We start from the raw sequence: 20,558 nt of genomic DNA on the forward strand, positions 1-20,558 counted from the left end.
TTATTCACAGTAGCCAAAAGGTAGAAACAACCCAAGTGTCCACTGTTAGATGAACGAATAAATAAATGTGGTACATACATACAATGGAAGACTATTTAGCCTTTAAAAGGAAAGAAATCCAGGGGCCACCTAGGTGGCTCAGTAGGTTGAGCGTCCGGCCCTTGATTTCGACTCCGGTCATGATACCAAGGTGGTGGGGTGGAGCCCCAAGTCGGGCTCCATGCTGAGTGTGGAGCCTGCTTAAGATTCTCTCTCTCTCCCTCTGCCCTTCTCCCCAGCTTGTGCTCTCTCTCTAAAAAAAAAAAAAAATTTTTTTTAATAAAAAGAAACAAAATCCTGAGACATGCTATAATATAAATGAACTCTGAAGACATTACGCTAAGTGAAATAAGCCAGACACAAAAGGACACGTGTTGTATGATTCCACTCACATGAGGTACCTGGAGTAGGCAAATTCACAGGGACAGGGAGTAGAATGGTGGTTGTCAGGAGCTGGAAGGAGGTGAGAATGAGGAGTTCGTGTTTAGTGGGTACAGACTTTCAGGTGGGGAAGATGAAAAAGTTCTGGGAATGCACAGTGGTGGTGGTTACACAACAATGTGAATGTACTTAGAGCCAAAATTGCTCACTTACAAACGGTTAAAATGGTAAATTTTATGTCACGTATATTTTACAATTTAAAAAATGAGGAAAGATACTGAAAAACTGGTTATCCCAATTGAAAAAAAAAATTATCTCTTCATTATACCACATAGAAATCCCCCATGGAAAGCAAAACTTTTTTTTTAATTTTAGAAGAAAATATAGAAATCTATAATTCATACCGCAGGGTAGAGAAAATTTACTTAAGCCAGACACACACCACATTTTTTAATTTAAGGGTAATTTTTTCACAAATGTAACATTAACATTTTAAACTTGTATACAAAGACACTAACAAAGGGAAAAGGCTAGCCTCAGACTAGCAGGATGCATTTGCAACACATATAGCCATCAAATAATTAAGTATCCAGAGTAACCCAACTGTCTGTTCCTCATTGAAGGAAGAATGAAAAAGGTGATTTAAGTCCACAACTGAACGTTACCTAGTAGTTAAAAAAAAAATGAACCAGATCCACCAGTTCTACAGTCAATTCTCCCTCAGTTAAAATTTAAAACGTGTACCCCCCACCAACCTAGCAAATCTACTTCTTTCATTCACTGCAGCAATGTCTGAAATAGCAAAGAGCTTAAATGGCCTTTAATGAGGGGATGATTTTTTTTTTATATATGAAATTTATTGTCAGATTGGTTTCCATACAACACCCAGTGCTCATCCCAAAAGGTGCCCTCCTCAATACCCATCACCCACCCTCCCCTCCCTCCCACCCCCCATCAACCCTAATGAGGAGATGATTAAATAAACTATAATACACATACTGCATAAGAGATCATAGAGTAGTTGAGAAAAATCAGGTAGATCCCTATGTTCCAACATGGAAAGATCTTAGACATTTTGTTAGGGAAAAAAAAAAAGTTGCGGAACAATGTGTACAGTATCATGTCAATAACTTAGGGGCAGAAGGAAAATGCTTTATTTCTGGATTACCTATACTGTGTGTGTGTGTATAGATGAAAATGAAAAGGCCTAGAAGGACCACTGATCCTTCTACAACTGACAACAGCAATTTCAGCAGAAAAGCGAGTGGGCCAAGGGGGCATTTATTCTGTCTGTACTATTTGAGTTTTTTATAAGAAAATGTGCATTCATAAGCCATTCGCAGAGCTGCAGTACACAGCCACATAGACTGTGCATGAGACAACCCCAGGAAGTCCCATGTGCAGGGACTCTGACATAAACAGCACCCCCTAAAGCTGGGCGATATACATCCTGCACAACTAGACTCTAGAGCCCTGATGGCTGTGTAATTAGAGGTAAATAAAATGAGAGGGGGTGGACTGTAAACCAGCATGAGGGAATTTTCTGGGGTGATGTAAATTTCTATATCCTGACTGGGGTAGTGGTTACAGAGTATATACATTTTTCAAAACTCCTCCAACTGTACATAGACATTTGTGCATTTTATTATATGTCAACTATACATTAATAAAATTAATTTTAAAAGAAAAATAAATTAAATATACAGATAAAATACAATGTCATTGGGAGAACCTGGAATAAGGTACCCAAAATTACAGGGGCAGGGCACCCCAAAACAAGAACAGATGGACTCCTGTTGGATGCATTCTGAAGTACACAGTCCTAAAACTGAAGAGAAATTAACTTAGTTCTTCAAAGCTTACAGCACAAGACCAAATGTGGATTAATATGACTCTTGTTTTTTGTATACAGAAACGAAGGCCCTGAAAGATTTCTATTAGAGACATAAAATAAATGGTAACTTGGCATTCTACTGGTTCTGAGTCTAATTTTCTAAGTAGAAAACTTGCCTCTCATGCATAGTGGACGCTCAAAACCCTTGCCAGTATAACTTTGACTACATAACCCTCTTCAAAGGTAATTCCACTTATGTATGATAAAAATCCTCACAGAACTCATAAAAGGTCAAGTTTTAATTTGGCACACAAAGTAACCCAACAGGCACTACCACCCGGGGCACTGAAACAGCAGCCGGGAGCTGGGGAGCCCAGAAATCCAACCTCAGCAGAGAACAGGTAGAATTGCAGTCCTTACAAGAGATACACGCTCTTCCTACAGATCAAAGATCCAAAGACCAGGATAAAAGGGGGGGGTGGGGGGGAACTGTTCCCTAGATAAAAGTACTCTTCTTCTTCCTCAAGTGATAGAACAAAAGGGCCAGAATTGGATGATTTGAAGCAATGACCCACGGAGTAAGCTCCTGCTGGACAACATGCAATAAAGATGTGAAAGTGGCAGTGTGGCCACAAGAAATCACGACAACATCACCTTAGCCATGGCTTTAAATACCCAGACCTAGGAACCTGGGTTACCTTACATGACTCCCCCCCCGCCCTCCCCGCCAAAAAAAAAAAAAAAAAGGAAATTATTTCAGGAAGAGAGGAAGTCCATCAGCCATCCCTAACACCAACGTTTAATAGTGTGCTCCGTGTAAAATACAGCAAAACCTTGTTTGGTTCGTTCATTCATGCAATCGATATTTTTTGTCTGACTGCGTGGGCCACGCACTGTTCTTGCCATTGAGGCTATAGCAGTGATAGTCACGGAGCTTAGTAGGAAATTTCCAAATTTCTTCTTCCCTTCTCCCCCCTTTAAATGTTAGGCAGAACTGCCTTCAAACTCTCCCAAATTTCTCCCACAAGCTCCTCTGACTCTTCTGCTTTATCCCCAAACCAAGCCATTTACGGCTCCAATTCCCCAACACTGGGAAAAGACCAAAAAAAAAAAAAAAAAGAAACACCTAAAGTGAATGAAGTATGAGACAAAATTCATGCTGCTTTGTATTTTATACGCATACCTTCACTACCACATTGTCAGCACCTAAACAGCAAATTACGGTTGGGTTTTACGCTATTTTGTGGCCTCAGTGCTGACCATGGTTCTCTACCCAAGGTAGCTGATCAATAAACGTTTACTTGGAACGCTGGAAGGTCTTCCTAATCCCAAGGCCTGGCACAGGAATTTAACAGCAAGCATTTGTTAGCTGCATCCTGCCTCCTCTCAGGACACCTTCCTTTCAAAGGTGACCTCGGTGCACAGGTTCACTGTTAGGCGCCTCGGCGAACAGTGTTTGGGAGTGATCTGAAATAAATTCCCTTCCCTCTGCCAGGGCCTAACTGCCTCACCTGCCCTCTGCCAGGACCTGCCTCCTTCGCCCCTTACAGCACCTAACGCAGAGCCCCCTCCCAGCGAGCCGGGCTCCAGGAGCATCAACCCGGCGCCCGCACCCCGGCCCCAGCGCCCTGCGGCCACCGTGCGCTCCGGACCCCGAAGACCCCTCCCCGGCCCGGGGCTCAGAGCCCGGCAGCGCCGGCCCGGGACTCCGCTCCATCCCCTCCGCTCGCCCCTCCGGGGCCGGGCGCGCGGCACCGTCTCCCCTCGCAGCGCGCGCGGTGCAGGGGCCCCGGCTCCCGGAGCCCCCCGTCCCCGCCGCTCCCGGCCCTGCACCCCCGCAGGCTCCTGAGGTCCGGGCGCTGCGAGGGCTCCTTCCCGCTCCTCGCGGGCGCGAGGCTCCAGCACCGCGCTCCTCTCCCGCAGCCCGCGGCCGCCGCCGCAAACCCCCCACGTCACTCACTTCCCGGCCGGAGCTGGGGACGTCGAGAGGGTCTCGGGCGGCCGCAGCCTCCTCCGCCTCCTCCGGCCCGGCCCCGGCGGCTGAGGTGGCGGCTGAGCCCGCTCAGGCCCCGGAGCCGCCCCCGCGGCGAACGTTCTCAGGCGCCCGGCTCGCGCCGTTTCCCCGCCCGGCACGCGCAGCAAGCCCGCCCCCGGCGCGAGGGCGCGAGGGCGCGAGGGCGCAGGGCGGGGGGCGGGCACGCGCCGCCTGCGCGAGCGCGCGGCCGGGGGCGGGGCTTCCGCCGCGCCGAGGAGGGGGCGGGCGAGCGGGCCGAGTTCCCTTCGAACCCCGCCCCCTGCGGCCGAGCAGGACCCGTCCCCCCCAGCTCGCCAGGCGGCTCGCAGACCTGCGAGGGAAACCTGCCCCCTTCGGGCTGGTCGCTCACACTGGCGGCGGGCGGCCGAGGTGCGTTTCAATTCCACAGGTATGTGCGGGGCAGCCGGATACTCGGCACGACGTGACTATAAGGTAAAGAATGCAAAGAACCACCCCATGAATCATTCATCCGCGCCTCGAGCAAGAGATCTTGCCCTGAGTGGTTTTTCCAAATTAATTCAACTCAGCAAGCGTTGACTGAGCACCGACTCCGTGCCTAGCGCTGTACCAGGTGCTGTGTAGGTGCACCGTCACGGTCACGGTCACAGTCACGGCCCCCCGGTCTCGAGGTGCGCATAATTTAGTGCAAAAGCAGCCGTGTAAACAACCAGGTGTGGTGACCCATGCAAAGCAAAGCCACAGGGAGATGCTGTGCGAGGGCAGAGGAGGAAGAGATTACTTCCGCTGGAACCGCGTGGAGGGGCTCCAGGGAGAGGTGGCGTTTGTGTTCAGTCTGGAAGGAAGAAAAAGAAAGACGTCCTAAGAGAAAAAAAAGGAGTGCATCCAAGGCTAGGTAAACAGCTTGGGCAAAGGAACAGAGGGCTACCCAAGTTTACCATCTCAGCATCGGCTTTTGTGTTTTAGTATTATCCATTTTTGATAGAACCCTTTCCAAACATAGATGATTCGAAATTAGAAACAGCTAAACTTTTTTTTTTTTTTTTGATGGTTCAAAGGATCATTTTTCTCAACGATGAGCCTTTCTCAAGGCTCAAAACAGCAGTGTCCTTCAAGGGCTACTGATATGTGAGCCCATGATGTAAGTCCCTAAGCCAAGAGCCCCCAAGCCAGTATGCTTTAACGTCTGGTTTTTCACTGCTTTTTGGCACCTTATGGTAAGGCAGATCGTACCACCTCCTGCTGCTGTCTGCCTGCATGCCTGCCTGCCTTTAGAACATCCTCTTCCTCCTCCTCACATTTTCCTATTTTTAAACTCCTCTGGTGAAGGAAATGCTGGTAACTAACTTTGTTAAGTAAGGGTAAACAGGCTCCTCAAAAAAAAGGACATCACCTTTCACACATGAATTTTAGGACCATTTTTCATGCTTAGAAGACTTTTTCATTTGTATTCAGGATCCTGACTGTGTTCTGAATACGCTAAGATACTCAGAATACAGGCAAGAGACGTCTTATTTATTCATTTACCACTTATTGAGCACCAACTACGTGGGAGGCTTTGAAAGGGTAAAACATTGATCCTACCCTTCGGAGAAAAGACGTGTAAATGATGTAAAATAAATATGTCAATACTGTCTGCTATATTTGCCGTATTGATCGAAACCTAGGTAATATCAGTATGTGAGCTAGACTATAATAAAGCATTCTGGGAATTAACTTCTTTAAATACACTTGTATTAGCATCTCTCCATCACGGTTCTGTACCTCATCACCTCCCACATCCTCAGAAAACTCCTTTCAAACATATTTCGATCACGCTCCCTCTCTCACTCCCAAAATTATCGACTCTTACCTTTTTCCTTCACCATCTGTCATGTTCAAGCTTTTCCTGTCCTCAAGAAAAAGAAACCCCTCTGTCACTCTGGACTATCTTCTGGTTACCACTTGTTCCCTTTCTGTATTTGCCTTCACAAACGCCTTAAAAGTAGTTTGCACTTCTACTCTGCCAACACGGCAGCCTCCCCCTTCTCAACCCATGGCTGTGTGACTTCTGACCCCACCACATCAAGGTGCTGCTCTCAGTCATTTAGGTCTTGCTTAATCCTAAATGCCACAGGCCAGTTTTGAGTCAGGTAGTGAGTTCTTGGTGGCATTTGACAACACAAAGCACTCCAGTCTTTTTGAAACTACCTTGGACTTCGTGACATGACTACCTCCTAACTCCTCTGAACACTCCTCTGTCTCCAGGGTTCTGTGTTCATTTTTCAGTTCACCCCGCCCATTCTCCTTAACTCATTCCATTCACTCTTCATTGGCCATGTTTACCAGCAACTCCCTGAGCATTATCTGACTCTGCCCACTCATCTGAGTTCCAGAGACACAGAAGCCTACTGGACTTCCCCACTTAGATGTCCTACAGACATCCCAAGTTCTGCACGTCTAAAGCCGTTCAGCATTACCGTCGCTCAGCTGCCCAGTCCAGAAACCTGGGAGTCATCCTTGATTCCTTCCTTCCCGTCCCCACCACACTCAACAATCCTGTTGATTCTCCTCATAAATAACTCTAGAATCTGTCCCTTGTAGCTAAGCCTCTCACTGGACTAATGCAATAGCCTTTGCTCTTGTCCCTCTCTTGTAGTCTGGTTCCTTCCATTCCATATTCCATACTGTGTGTCAGAAAACACTTTCAAAAATATGCTGCCTATATATGTCGCTGCTCAGCATGGCACACAAGACCTTCCATTTCTCTGGCCCTCATCTATCTCCTCACTGCATCTTCTGTCGCTTCCTACACACCCCGCATCCAAACTCCTGGAATGTTCCTACTTTCCCTTGCCTCCATACCTTTGTGCTTATTTCTCTCTCCATTTGGAATGTCATTTGAGTCCAAGCAAAGAACGTCCAATGTGTAGCTAAAGTTCCACATAGAATGAAACTTTCTGGAAATCAGAAAACGTAAACGTACATAATGAAAGGGCTGCCATGTACTTGGGGAAATCATCACAGAATGACCAATTCTGAGAGCTAGACTCTTCAAACTGTTAGACAAAAATAATAATTTTGGGGGTGCCTGGCTGGCTCAGTTGGAGGAGCATGCGACTCTTGATCTTGGGGGTCATGAGTTCCAGCCCCATGCTGGGTGTAGACATTCCTCAAATAAACTTTAATAACTTTCAAAGCCTCCATGCAAAAAGTTCAAATTACTTAAAAGGGTAAGGAAATTAGGACGCAGTACATTCAAGATGTCTGCAAATTCTTTGTCACTTCTTTTGATCCAGGCTGGCCCACGTGAATTGTCTGACCAATAGAATGTGTGATGTATATGAGATGCGATGTATATTCCAAGCCTAGGTCTTGTCTTGAAGAATCCACCTGGGTCTTTGAAAGCACTTGCTCTTGAAGCCCTGGGCCACAATATATACCATCTAACTCCCCGTGGAGAGGTTCTGAGACGGCACAGAGACGGAAGGAGGCTAGCTGATCCTAGCTGATATGAGTGAAGTCATCATGAATGCTCTATATCAGTTCAGCCATCAGCTGAATACCACTGAGTGACCCCACGGGAAGCCATGTGGAACAGAAGAATCATCCAGCCAACCCCCGTCCAAATTCCTGACCCCAAAGATTGTGAGATTATAATCAAAACAGTTCTCACTTTAAGCCATTACGTTTCAGGGTAGATAGTCTGTTATGGAACCTGGTGACCAAAATATTTGGCATTAGACTTCAAGGGCAAAGCAAGGCAATAGTGATGCAGCATTTTCAGTATTTTCTAAAAACGCAAGGAAAAAAGATGCAAGCTAAGGATTTTGTATCCACCCATCCACGCTGTTTTTCAGGCACTGAACTCTATAAGAAAAAAAAACCACTGTTTTTAAAATGCAAGAATTCAAGGAATAATATGCACATAAGCCCATCCTAGGTATTTACTAAAGCAGGGTCAGCAAATTTTTTTTAAAGCACCAGATTAGCAAACATTTGGGGTTTGCAGGTGTAATATTCAACTCTGCCATTGTAGCACAAAAGCCTCCATAGATGTGTGCAAATAAGTGAGTGTAGCTATGCCCCCAAATAAATTGGATTTACAAAAATGGGCAGCCAGCTTGATTTGACCCATGGGTTGCAGTTTGCCAGTCCTGTACCAGAAGAAAAGAAATAGAGAAAGTTATTTCTCTTGGGGCGCCCGGGTGGCTCAGTCGGTTAAGTGTCCAGCTCTTGCTCTCAGCTCAGGTCTTGATCTCAGGGTTGTGAGTTCAAGCCCCACATTGGGCTTGGTGTTGGGCTCAGGGTTGGGCGTGAAGCCTACTTTAAAAATAGAAAAGAAAAGAAAGTTATTTCTCTCAAAAAAGTGCAAGACCTGAGAACAAACTGAGGGTTGATGGGGGGTGGGAGGGAGGGTAGGGTGGGTGATGGGTATTGAGGAGGGCACCTTTTGGGATGAGCACTGGGTGCTGTATGGAAACCAATTCGACAGTAAATTTCATATATTAAAAAATAAATAAATAAATAAATAAATATAAAAAAAAAAGTGCAAGACCCATATGATTTAAGAAAATAAGGGGCACCTGGGTGGCTCTGTCAGTTAAGACTCTTGATTTCAGCCCACACAGTTTGTGGGTTTGAGCCCCACATGAGGTTCCACACAGACAGTTCAGAGCCTGCTTGGGATTCTCTCTCCGCCCCTCCCCTGCTCATGCTCTCTCTCTCTCAAAATAAACTTTAAAAAATAAAATTAAAAAAATAATTGGGCCCCTGTGGGGCTCAGTTGGTTAAGCGTCCAACTTCAGCTCAGGTCATGATCTCACGGTTCACAAGTTCGAGCCCCGCATCGGACTCTGTGCTGACAGCTCAGAGCCTGGAGCCTACTTCAGATTCTGTGTCTCCTCCTCTCTCTGCCCCTCCCCTGCTTGTGCTCACTTGCTCTCTCTCTCTCTCAAAAATAATACACATTTAAAAAATGTTTTCATAATTAAAAAAATAATATATCACAACCAAGTAGGATTTTGTATTAATCTTCTAGAACTACCATAACAAAATACCACAGATTGGCCTAAGGAATAGAAATTTATTTCCTTACAGTTCTGGAGACTTAAAGTCCAATATCATAGTACCACAAGGGTTGGTTTCTTCTGAGGCCTCTTTCCTCAGCTCGTTGATAGCCGTCACCTCCCTGTGTCTTCACATGGTCTTCGCTCTGTACTGTGAGTGTCTGTCCTAAGGATACCAGTCACCATGAAGTAGGGCCCACCAACCTCATTTTAATTTAATTATCTCTTTAAAGACCCTATCTTCAAATACAGTCACATTCTGCAGTACCGATCAAGACTTCAACAACCTTGGGCCACCTGGGTGGCTCAGTTGGTTAAGCGTCCGACTTCGGCTCAGGTCATTATCTCACAGTCTGCGAGTTTGAGCCCCGCGTTGGGCTCTGGACTGACAGCTTGGAGCCTGGAACCTGCTTCAGATTCTGTGTCTCCCTCTCTCTGACCCTCCCCTGTTCATGCTCTGTCTCTCTCTCTCTCTCTCTCAAAAATAAACATTAAAAAATATATTTTTAATATAAAAAAAAAAGACTTCAACAACCTAAATGTAAAGGTTAAAACTATAAAACTCTTAGAAGAAAACATAGGTGTAAATCTTCATTACCTTGGCCTCCTTAGACACACCCCACAAGCACAAATGACAAAAGAAAAAGCAGATAAATTTGGCTTTATCAAAATTAAATACTTTTGTGCATCAGAGGACACCATAAAAAAATGCAAAGACAGTCTACAGAATGGGAGTAAATATTTCCAAATAACATACAAGCTGAGGGACTTATATCCAGAATACATGAACGAACATAATTATAACACAAATAACCCAGTTGAAGGGTTAACCCAGTTGAATAACCCAGTTGTGATGGCTCCCATCACAATCGCAGATAATAACAAGAGTTGGTGAGGATGTGAAGAAATTGGAACCTTGATACATAACTGGTGGGAAGGAAAATGGTGCAGCTCTTTCAGAAAATAGCTTGGCAGTCCTGAAAATATTACACATGAAGTTATATGACCTAACAATTCTACCTCTAGGTACATATATACCCCAAGAGACTTGAAAATAAATGCCCACACAGCAACCTATACACAAATGTTCATAGTCTTACTCATTATGGCCAAAAAGTTAAAACAACCCCAAACTCCATCACCTGATGAATGGATAAACAAAATGTGGTACATCCATCCATTCAGTGGAATCGTATTTCGCAATAAAAAAGAACAGAGTATATGTTATAACATGGAAGAACCTTGAAAACATTATGCCAAGTGAAAGAGGCCAGTCACAGAAGACAGTATAGTATATGATTCTATTGATATGGAGTGTCCAGACGAAACAAATTGACAGAGACAGAAAGCAGGTTGGTGGATGCCGGGAGGCTGGAGGGGTTGGAGGGATTGGGGAAGGACTGCTAACAGCTATGGGGTTACTTTATGAGTTGATGAAAATGTTCTAAAATGATTGTGGCGATGGGCACACAAACCTGTGATTATACTAAAACCACTGAATTGTATGTACACTTTAAATAGATGAATTGAAAGGTATGTGAATTATGTCTCAACAAATCAGGCTCTTTGAAAAAAGAAAACTATAAAAACAATCCCAAAAGACACAAAAGTATACTCGAAAGAGACATCCCTTGGTTTCGGTTAAAATAGCTCAACATTGTTAAGATGACAGTTCTCCTTATGTTCATTTATAAAGTTAATATGATTCCCCCAAAATAGAAACAAGCTTTTTTCTGGTTTTCTGTAGCTAGACAAATTGATGCCAACGCTTTTATGGAAAAATAAACACTCAAAAATCACTAGTAAAACACTGAAATGAGATATGAGAGATGACAAATATCAAAACTTACCGTGGGGCGTCTTGAACGAAAATAATGTGGTTCTGGCAAACGAATAGGCAGACCAATGTAGCAGAATAGAAGGTACAGAAGTCAGTACAACCACCCAGGAAATCTAGTATACGATAAGCAGTCAAATGGCTGAGGCAAAGAAGGACTTTTTAACATGATGTTGGGATGACCGTACAGCCATATAGAGACTCGCTCTGTTGGTGAGGTTATGGGAAGACAAATACCACTACAGAGAAGGGGAAACAGTATAACCCCTCTGAATGGGGCATTTGCCAATATCTAATGAACGGTTTGTGCATTTACCTTTCAACCTAGCACTCCAACTTCTAGGAACTTACCCTAAAGATATCTCCAGAAATAATATGCATGCTTACATATGTCCCTTCTTCACTGTACCATTATTTGTATTTGTAGAATATTGGAAGCTACCTAAGTGCCCAAACAGAGAAGACCGATTGAAGAAACCATGATACTTACAGTCGATTCCTAGGAAGCAATAAAAAGGAGTGAGGAATATCTTTATGAGCTGATTTATAATAATTTCCAGGGTGTATTATTAAGTTTTAAAAGCAGGGGTGCCTGGGTGGCTCAGTCAGTAAAGTGTCCAGCTTCAGCACAGATCATGATCTTGCGGTTCGTGGGTTTGAGCCCTGCGTCGGGCTCTGTGCTGACAGCTCAGAGCCTGGATCCTGCTTCAGATTCTGTGTCTCCCTCTCTCTCTGCTCCTCCCCAGCTCATGCTCTCTCTCTCTCTCAAAAATAAATAAACAGTAAAAAAAAATTTTTAAAGCAAGGTGCAAAAGCAAATCTCTAATATGTTACATTTTGTGTAATAAAGACAAGAAATAAAATAAAATGGATTTGCTTCTTTTATTAAAAGATCATCATAAGAACAATAAATCAGAAAACAATGAAATTGTTTGCCTGTAAAAAATTGGGTGAGGAAACAGGTAGAAAGGATAACAGAGGGAGGGACAATTTTGAGGGTATCTTTTGGGGTAGTTTTGCCTTCTGGATGCATGTTTGTGTTATTTATATATGTTCAAAAATAAAATTAAGGGGCACCTGGCTGGCTCAGTCAGGAGATCATGCAACTCTTGATCTCAGGGTCATGAGTTCAAGCCCCATGTGGGGTATAGAGATTAATTAAATAAAGTTTAAAAAATAATAAAAAACTAAATTAAATTAAATCAGCAAGCATAAGAAAAAATTTTAAACCTGTAACTAGATGCAAACAGAAACAAATAAACCCAACTGGGTGTCAAATGAATGACATAGCCACATGAAGAGGGAGAAAGAAGTAAACCAAATAATTTGTATATAGTACTTAGATATACCTTTAGTTGAATGCAAACCATAAGCTGGGGAAAGAATACCAGGAAAAGACGAAACACAGTGGCCAATAAACATTTAAAAATATTATCTTTATTGCTAAATTTACAAATTAAATTAGCAAAATATTTGATATTTAATATCCAGTGTTAAAGAGTTTTTTGGAGAATATAAATTATACAACCTTTCTGGAAAGGGATTTGGAAATATATATCATTTTTTTTAACGTTGATATCCTTTGACCCAGAAATCCAAATCCTTGAAACTTTTTTAATAAAAATATTTAGTGATGTATAATTAAATCTATGCATTAGAATATCTTACCAGAGCTATTTCTAAAAAATAAAATTGAAAAAATATATACAGGTACAAGACTTTGATTAAATCACAAGATAGCCATGAAATAGAAGGTGCCACAGTCATTAAAATAACAGTGTAAAAGAATGTTTCATGTCATGAAAAGTACAAAATGGTATGTGTAGTATGATTCAAATTTTGCTTAACAATATGTGTGAGAGACAAACAACCCAAGAGGAAAAGGGTCAAAAATATGAGCAGACATTTTACAGAAGGGCAAACACATATGGCAAGTGTATGTATGAAAAGATCCTCAAGTTCTTTAGTATTCAGGAAAATGCAAATTAATACTACAATATTATAAACCCACTAGAGAGGCAGAAGTTGTAAAGTCTGACAATTCCCAGGGGTGCCTGGGTGGCTCAGTCGGTTGAGTGTCTGACTTTGGCTCAGGTCATGATCTTGCAGTTCTTGAGTTCAAGTCCTGCATCAGGCTCACTGCACAGAGCCCACTTCAGATCCTCTGTCCCTCTCTCTCTGCCCCTCCCCAGGTTGCTCTCTCACTCTCGCTCTCGCTCTCTCTCTCTCTCTCTCAAAAATAAATAAACATTAAGAAAAAAATTATGATGATGATTCCAAATGTTGGACAGGAGGTTGATCAGTTGGAAGCTCTTATGCACTGATTCCCGGGAATGTAAATTGGTGCAGCTAGTTTGGCAATGCTTCATGAAGCTGAAATTTTGCATGCTTTGTAGCCAATGATTTCACCCCAAAGACTTCTTGACACATTTTCCAAGAGACATGTACAAGTGCTGTTCATAATGGCAAAAGACTAAGAACAATCCAAGTGACCAGCAAGAGAAGAATGAATGCGTAAATTGTGGGTATCTCCACAATGGAAATATTAAACAACAGCCACAGTGAAATAATTGTATCTACACAGAACAGCTTGGATAAAGTGACCCAATGTGCTTTTGAGTGAAAAAAGCAAGAGACGTATGATTACAGCATGATAACATTTTTATAAAGCTTAAAATCAAGTAAACCCAAACAATTTATGAATTCACTTTTTAAATCCACAATTTATAAAATCACTTTTATAAAGCAAGGGAATAATAAACCCAGACTAGGAGAAAATAGTTACCCTGTGGGAGGAAGGCTGGGAGAGCATCAGGTAGTTAATTGCAGTAGTAAATTACAGTTATTGCCAATTACTCATAATGTTTTGTTTCTCAGTGTTTGTGTTTAAAAAAAAAAAAGTTAGAGGGAAAAAGTTTGTAGGGGTGTGTGTGTGTGTGTGTGTGTGTGTGTGTGTTGTCCTTCCTGAAGAAAAGATGGGAAGAACAGAAACCAAAATATTAGCAGAGATTATCTCGGGGCGGGGTGGGGGGGATTAGGAGTGATTTTAATTTTCTCTGTATTTGTTTATATTTTCAAACTGTTAAATGAGCATGCACTTTTTTGAGAACAGGAAAAAATAGTTTTCAAAATCTCTCCTAGAACCTGTCTCATTTTCATTTGGCAGCTTGAACATCCAAGTCTTAATTTCCACGGTTATAAATTATCCGAGGGAGAGGTACGCAGTGGAATCTCCAAGGTCGTTTGTGACACCAAGTTTGGCCAGGTAGTGAGCTGACAGCAGTGGAAGTAAAGCTACAGAAGGATGTTAGCGAGCTGCGTGGGAGGCCAGACGCCTGCCAGCTGAGCGTCAGTGTGGGCAACAAGAAGATAATCACAGCTCAAGGAAAATAATTTAATGAACCTGAAAACCATTTCTTGAAGTTATGAATCCACAGCCCTGCCCTTCAATCCCCACCAAAAATCCCTAATAACATGCAGATAAGAATACTGGAAACAAAATATCACAATCCCACCTTTGTATCAAATTATAGTAAATTCACGCCATAATGAGTGTCATTCTGTTCTCTGGCACTCATGGACGATGTGAAAGGACTGGAAAGGGTTCAATAGAGAGTAATTAAAATGACAAGCAGAAAGAGTGTTCTTTACATGATGACAAGCAAAAACCAAACTCTGGCCTTCGGGGGAGGATGAGGGCTTAGATGAGACATGCCAAAGGTGTGCACAGTTGGATCAGACGCGGTCACCAAATCTTGTAATCCTGGCAGGTAGGGCTGGCTGATGGTGGTTGAAAGAGGCAAATTTGGAAGAGATAAATGGGAAAGGCTGTTTTGCACAGTGGGTAATAATGTGGAAATCCTTCCCCCCAGAGGCTGAATCATTGGTTCTCGGTCTTGTCCAAACGTGAAATGAAGACTGCACAGAAGACCAACTGGGAGGCTGGCTAGGGACAGGATGGCCAGGAAGAGGGCGGTGCTAAGACAAGGGTGTTCTCACTCTTCATAGTATCATGTGAGGTCTGAGTCTGTGACAAATTGCATGGAAAACCTTTATGAATGAAACTTTCTGGGGTGCCTGGGTGGCTCAGTCAGTTAAGCGTCAGACTCTTGATTTCGGCCCAGGTCATGATTTCACGGTTCATGAATGAGAGCCCTGTGGCGAGTTGTGTGCTGACAGCTCAGAGCCTGCTTGGGATTCTCTGTCTTCCTCTCTCTCTCTGCCTCTCCCCCACTCCCTTGCTCACTCACTCTCTCTCAAAATAAGTAAACTTAAAAAACAAAAATAAAAAAGGGACTTTGTAAGATTTACATTATGGACAGCAATCGTGTTCTTCAACAAAACTGTCCAGGATGGTGCCGGGATGAAGAGACAGCTACACTGAGCCGCCAGGGTATTTTCTGTGTGCCGATGATCACGCGAAGAACTCCCATCCTGCCCTACGGAGGGAAGCTCAGGAGACGGAAGCTCAGGAGGCCAGAGCTCACACGGCACATTAGAGAACCTCGAGAATTTCCCCAGGAAGGCAACCCAGGGGCCACAGTCTCCAAGGGAGGGTATCTCTTAGGTTTTGCTGGTTTCCCAAAGGCTAATTCTTTTTGTGGTGTTTTCAGACACCTCCAAAGATCAACAAATTCCATGTTGACCAAACTAAGGTGGCTCAAGATTAGCAAATCCAGCTGTTCTCAATGTACCACTCACCTGGTATGCTTTTGGAAAAAGCCCCTACATCTTGGACCCATCCTAGACGAACTGCATTTTTTTAAAGTGCCTGCAAGTGATCGAGTGTGCAGCCAAAGTGGAGAACCACCAAGCTTCTCCATTAAAGTGAAAGTTAGTTATTTGAAGAGGTTCTGATTGTAGGAAGAGGGCAAAGGGCATTTGGGGACGAGCTCAGCGGAAGAAGCAAGGTGGCTCTGCCAGCTCCCCAGTGCCCGCACGTGCCTGCATGCAACCCCGGGCTGTCCCCGCACGGGCGACAGGGGCAGGCGTGCCGAGCTGCTTCACCTTCCTGAATGTCACCAGACCGCCTTGGACATTGGAAGATAAGTTTTTCAGGTCCCTGCTGTCACATGAGGGAGGACAGAGAAGAGAGCTATGCGTGCCCCTTCCTCTTGTAGGCGCTGCCTCTGTGCTCCTCTCTAGAACCAGAGAGAAGGATGCATGAGCCCAGCAAGCCCCAGGAACAGGAATGTGCTTTCTTGTCACCACTGCTGAGCTGTCCCATCTCTTTTTTGCTTCTCCACATTTACCAGTTTCCTCATCTTGCGGTTAGCCCCTTCTGCTCCACGTCGGCACAATTACGTTCCTCCTCTCAGCATTTCAGCGCTCAGCCCGTGGCAGCCTCCACCTCTTCCTGTTCCCCATAGCGACTCCTTCTAGGGCTTGGGTCACTACTATTGAGTGCTTCTCTGGGCCTACTCAGGGGCTTCTGTGGCTTCAGTTCAGGTCATATTAAGGGTGCTTCCAGGATTGGTTAGGACAACTGTATACCAGAAAAGTCCTTCCTTTTCCTCACATCACGAAGTCTCCATCGTTTGCAAAGATGCCCGAGCAAAGAGCCCAAATTGCAGAAAGGAAAAAAAAAAAAAAGTCACCCTTTGGAACTGGAGGGGCCACAACAGCTATAGCAAACCACGTGGAACGCAAGGAGGGCCAAGTCCCACACTCCGTGTTGGCAACTGCCCGGCACTGCCACCCGGGGCTCTGGGCTCCCCCTTGGCAAGACAGCCTCCCACCTCCTCCATTTCTTAGGTATGCAGTACTCACTCTTTAATGCCCTGCATGGAAAACCACTGTAGAGTGAGGAAACTTCCAGAAACAAACTTCACCCACAGTCTCAGGTACCCACATGACACTCGGTGTCATTTGCTGAGGCTTTTAAAGGCATGTCTATCACCCCACTTATTTCCCCAATCTTTTTTTGTTCCCCACCTCCAGATCTACGTACTCTCTTCCGCACATTGAGTGTTAATTTCCTACCTCATTCACTGGACTCCGTACCTTCATAGATGCTAATACCACTTACATCATCCTTTACTGTCTCCATCAATATCTGTCCATACCCTGTTTCCAGATCTAACTCAAACATCACCTTCTCCAAGGAGATGGCTGTCTTAGAACTAACTTCACTGCATTCTGACCATGTCTGTGTTGTACCTCCTACCCCGCCAGGCCCGGTTGTAGTGTATTGATTTTTACATTTGTTGACATGTTGATTAAGTAAGTAGTTTGGGTTGTTTCATATACACCCATTATGCTTCCTCAACCAGATTTCAAGTTCCCCAAAACCCAGGACTCATGGTCAGAACACAAAAGAGCTGTGGCTATAAGAGATGAGATGTAGGCCTTGGGTTTGGGTTGGACCTCAGAGGGTCTGTACCTGGCCGGGATGCTGGTGTTACACGTGATTATGATGGATGAGACTGTATTCTATATGTAGACTATCATATCTTAAACATTCTCACCAGTCAGCATCCTTTCACGGCTCTTCAGAAATCTGGAAAAGTCATGTACCTGAGGAGGTTGAGAACCTATGTTTGGTGTTTGGTGAGAAACCTCAAAGAAGAAAAACATGCCAACACTACACAAATGACAATGCCCTGCACTGTGTTTCTAGGACTTTCTCACTAACAGCTAATATTTAATGAACACATACTGTATATGAGCCTATGAAATAGAAGGTAGGATAGAAAACAGACCTGGAAATTATCTGCTTAAAGAAGCTTACAGACCCTTCCTCAGGTGGCTGGGAAGATGGTGGACATTCAGACTGAGCCTGCCTACCAAAAGCAGCTGACCTTCTTTCACAATAAGAAGAGGATCCTGCTTAGAGAAATTGGCAAGGAGAAGTTTCCACAATACTACAAAAACAGTCTGGGCTTTTGAGATGCCCACGGAGGCCATTGAGGACACCTACAATGACAAGAAATGCCCCTTTACTGGTAATGTCTCCATCTGAGGGCAGATTCTGTCTGGTGTGGTGGCCACGATGAAGATACAGAGGACCATTTTCATCCACTGAGACTACCTCCACTGCATCCCAAAGTACAACCGCTTCAAGAAACACCACAAGAACATATCCATGCACCCGTCCCTTTGCTTCAGAGACATCCATGTTGGCGACATTATCACAGTGGGTGAGTGCCAGCTCTCAAGCAAGACTGTGTGCTGCAATGTGCTCAAGGTCACCAAGGCCACTGGCATCAAGAAGCAACTCTGGAAGTTGTGAGACTAGACGCCTGCCCACACTAAAGAAAATAATTTTCCCAGTCAAAAAAAAAAAAAAAAAACTTACAGATGGCAGTGAATTAAACAGAAATGCTGACTTTAAAGAGAGACTACGTTAAGTGCATTTATTTTTATTATTTTTTGAAGAAATGCATTTCTTTTTTTATATTTCATTTATTTATATTTAAATGTTTATTTTACTCTTGAGAGAGAAAAAGAGAGAGTGCAAGCAGGGGAGGGGCAGAGAGAGGGACACAGAGGATCCGTAGCAGGCTCCATGCTGTCAGCACAGAGCCCAATGCAGGTCTCGAACTCAGGAACTGTGAGATCATCACCTGAGCCAAAGTTAGACACTTAACCAACTGAGCCACCCAGGTGCCCCTATTTATTTATTTTTGAGAGAGAGAGAGAGCGTGAGAGCGTGAGTGGGGGAGGGGCAGAGAAGGAGGTGAGAGAGAATTCCATTCAAGCTCCACGTTGTCAGAGCCCAATGCGAGGCTTGAACCCACAAACCTGAGCCAAAATCAAGAGTTGGTTGCTTAACTGACTGAGCCACCCAGGTGCCATAGTGTATTAAAAAAATTTTTTTTAATGTTTATTTTATTTTTGAGAGAGAGAGAGAGCGCCCGCGCAAGCAGTGAAGGGGCAGAGAGAGAGGGAGACACAGGATCCGAAGCAGGTTCAAGATTCTGAGCTGTCAGCACAGAGCCCAACACAGGTTTAGAACCTACTAACCGCGAGATCATGACCTGAGCCAGAGTCAGACACTTAACCGACTGAGCCACCCAGGTGCCCCTCAAGTGCATTTTAGTAGAGGTTCAAAGCACTAGGAGAGCCCAAAGGAGAAGACCCATTCAGTCTAGAGGCATGGTAAAGTAGACTGTAACAGTGATGGTCCCCAATGGGTCATGGCTCGTGGTGCACGTGCCCTTGTGTGTTGGGACAAATGGCACACATGACAGAAGCAGAGGCTTGGGAAATACTTGCACAGTAGGACTTGCTCTCTTGAAACACTGCCCTGTGACCATAATGTAAGGAAGCCAGTCTAGCCTACGAAGAGGCCACAGGGAGGAAAACGGAGACAGTCTCACTGTTGATTAGCTCCTACTGCCAGATGTGGAGTGAGGCCATCTAGGACATTCCAGTCGGTTGATCTTACAGTTTAAGTGCAGCCACGTGCTCTAGTGACACCAACAAAGGAGCCTCCCAGTTGACCTGTGAAGATGAGAGGAATAATAATTAAGACTCAAAGTTTGGAGTGATTTGTTTCGCACCAATAGTGTACAGAAACTGGTACCTGGAAGGAATTAGCACCTTAACAAAAATATGAAACATGTGGTATTGGCTTTGGATTGTGTGGCAAAGGAAGGCTGGGGGGGGGGGGGCAGGAGGTTTTGGGGGGAAATCTGCAGGAGGGGAAAGGCGGCACCTGTGTCTTCTAGCAGTGAAACGGCCCCAGCAGGAATTTAGAAGGTAGAAAACTGGCCTAATAAGCTTATGATTCGGACTCGGGGAATTTCCAGGCAGAATGTTAAAAGCGTAAATTGTCTTTTTTAGCAGCTTTTGCCATAAGGGACAGCAAGGAGGAACTGTTCAGCATCCCAGCAGAATTTAGAAGGAAGATGGGAGGTGTGGGGTGTGCTGGCTACCAGAGTCAAGTGTTTCATATTTCTAGTCTCTCTAACCCACAGGAGTCTCCAAGGAAGACATGGATGTCTTCAGGGTAAAGATCAAATCAAGTTTGAGGCTGTGACTCTTTGTTAAGACCTCAGAAAGATATAAGGTGGTGCTAGTAGCTCTCTCTGGAAAAGGAGCTTCTAAGAATCTTGAGGTCATTTGCTCTGTGGCTCTCTGGCATGCTGCCCAAAGTGGAGGGAGGACCATCTCTAAAATAATTGTGGGAATGGCTTTTGTCTAACAAAGTAGACTCTTCTCTGACAGATTTAAAAAAAAAAAAAAAAAGCCGACATCGTTTTAGGGGAGTCCTCGGACAGGGAGAGTTCAAAGTGAAAAAAGCCTCCCTCCCCCCTCAGCTCCACACGATCTAAGGGCAGAAAGAGCTACTCAGCTGCAGACACAGTTCTTACAGACCCGGAAGAGTATCTCCGAAGCTAAGAGGCACAGAGAACAATTGACTGAGGAATCACTCCCAGCGAGCTAGCAGGGCCTTGGAGCACGAGCATCCTTACCTCCAAA

The 20,558-nt window shown here is 44.3% G+C and overlaps 1 protein-coding gene and 1 pseudogene across 2 annotated transcripts in view; one reads left to right on the top strand and one right to left on the bottom strand.

Annotated features, from left to right (window-relative positions):
- The window catches only part of DTNB (dystrobrevin beta), a 244,904-nt gene extending 240,542 nt beyond the window's left edge, over positions 1–4,362 (bottom strand). The window contains exons 1-2 of one of the 2 annotated variants that reach the window (XM_058682731.1): positions 4,215–4,354; positions 79–292 (exon numbers count right to left, since the gene is read on the bottom strand). In XM_058682731.1, coding sequence (XP_058538714.1) covers positions 79–80 — 2 coding nt within the window. In that variant the 5' untranslated portion in view covers positions 81–292; positions 4,215–4,354. Of the gene's footprint in view, positions 1–78; positions 293–4,214 lie in introns of both variants that reach the window. The other variant, XM_058682732.1, reaches the window with a different exon arrangement.
- Positions 4,363–4,525: 163 nt separating this feature from the next.
- Positions 4,526–19,668, top strand: LOC131484472 (small ribosomal subunit protein uS17-like; annotated as a pseudogene).
- The last annotated feature ends 890 nt before the right edge of the window (positions 19,669–20,558 follow it).

Source organism: Neofelis nebulosa, chromosome 9 (assembly GCF_028018385.1).
Source record: "Neofelis nebulosa isolate mNeoNeb1 chromosome 9, mNeoNeb1.pri, whole genome shotgun sequence".
Taxonomy (NCBI): domain Eukaryota; kingdom Metazoa; phylum Chordata; class Mammalia; order Carnivora; family Felidae; genus Neofelis; species Neofelis nebulosa.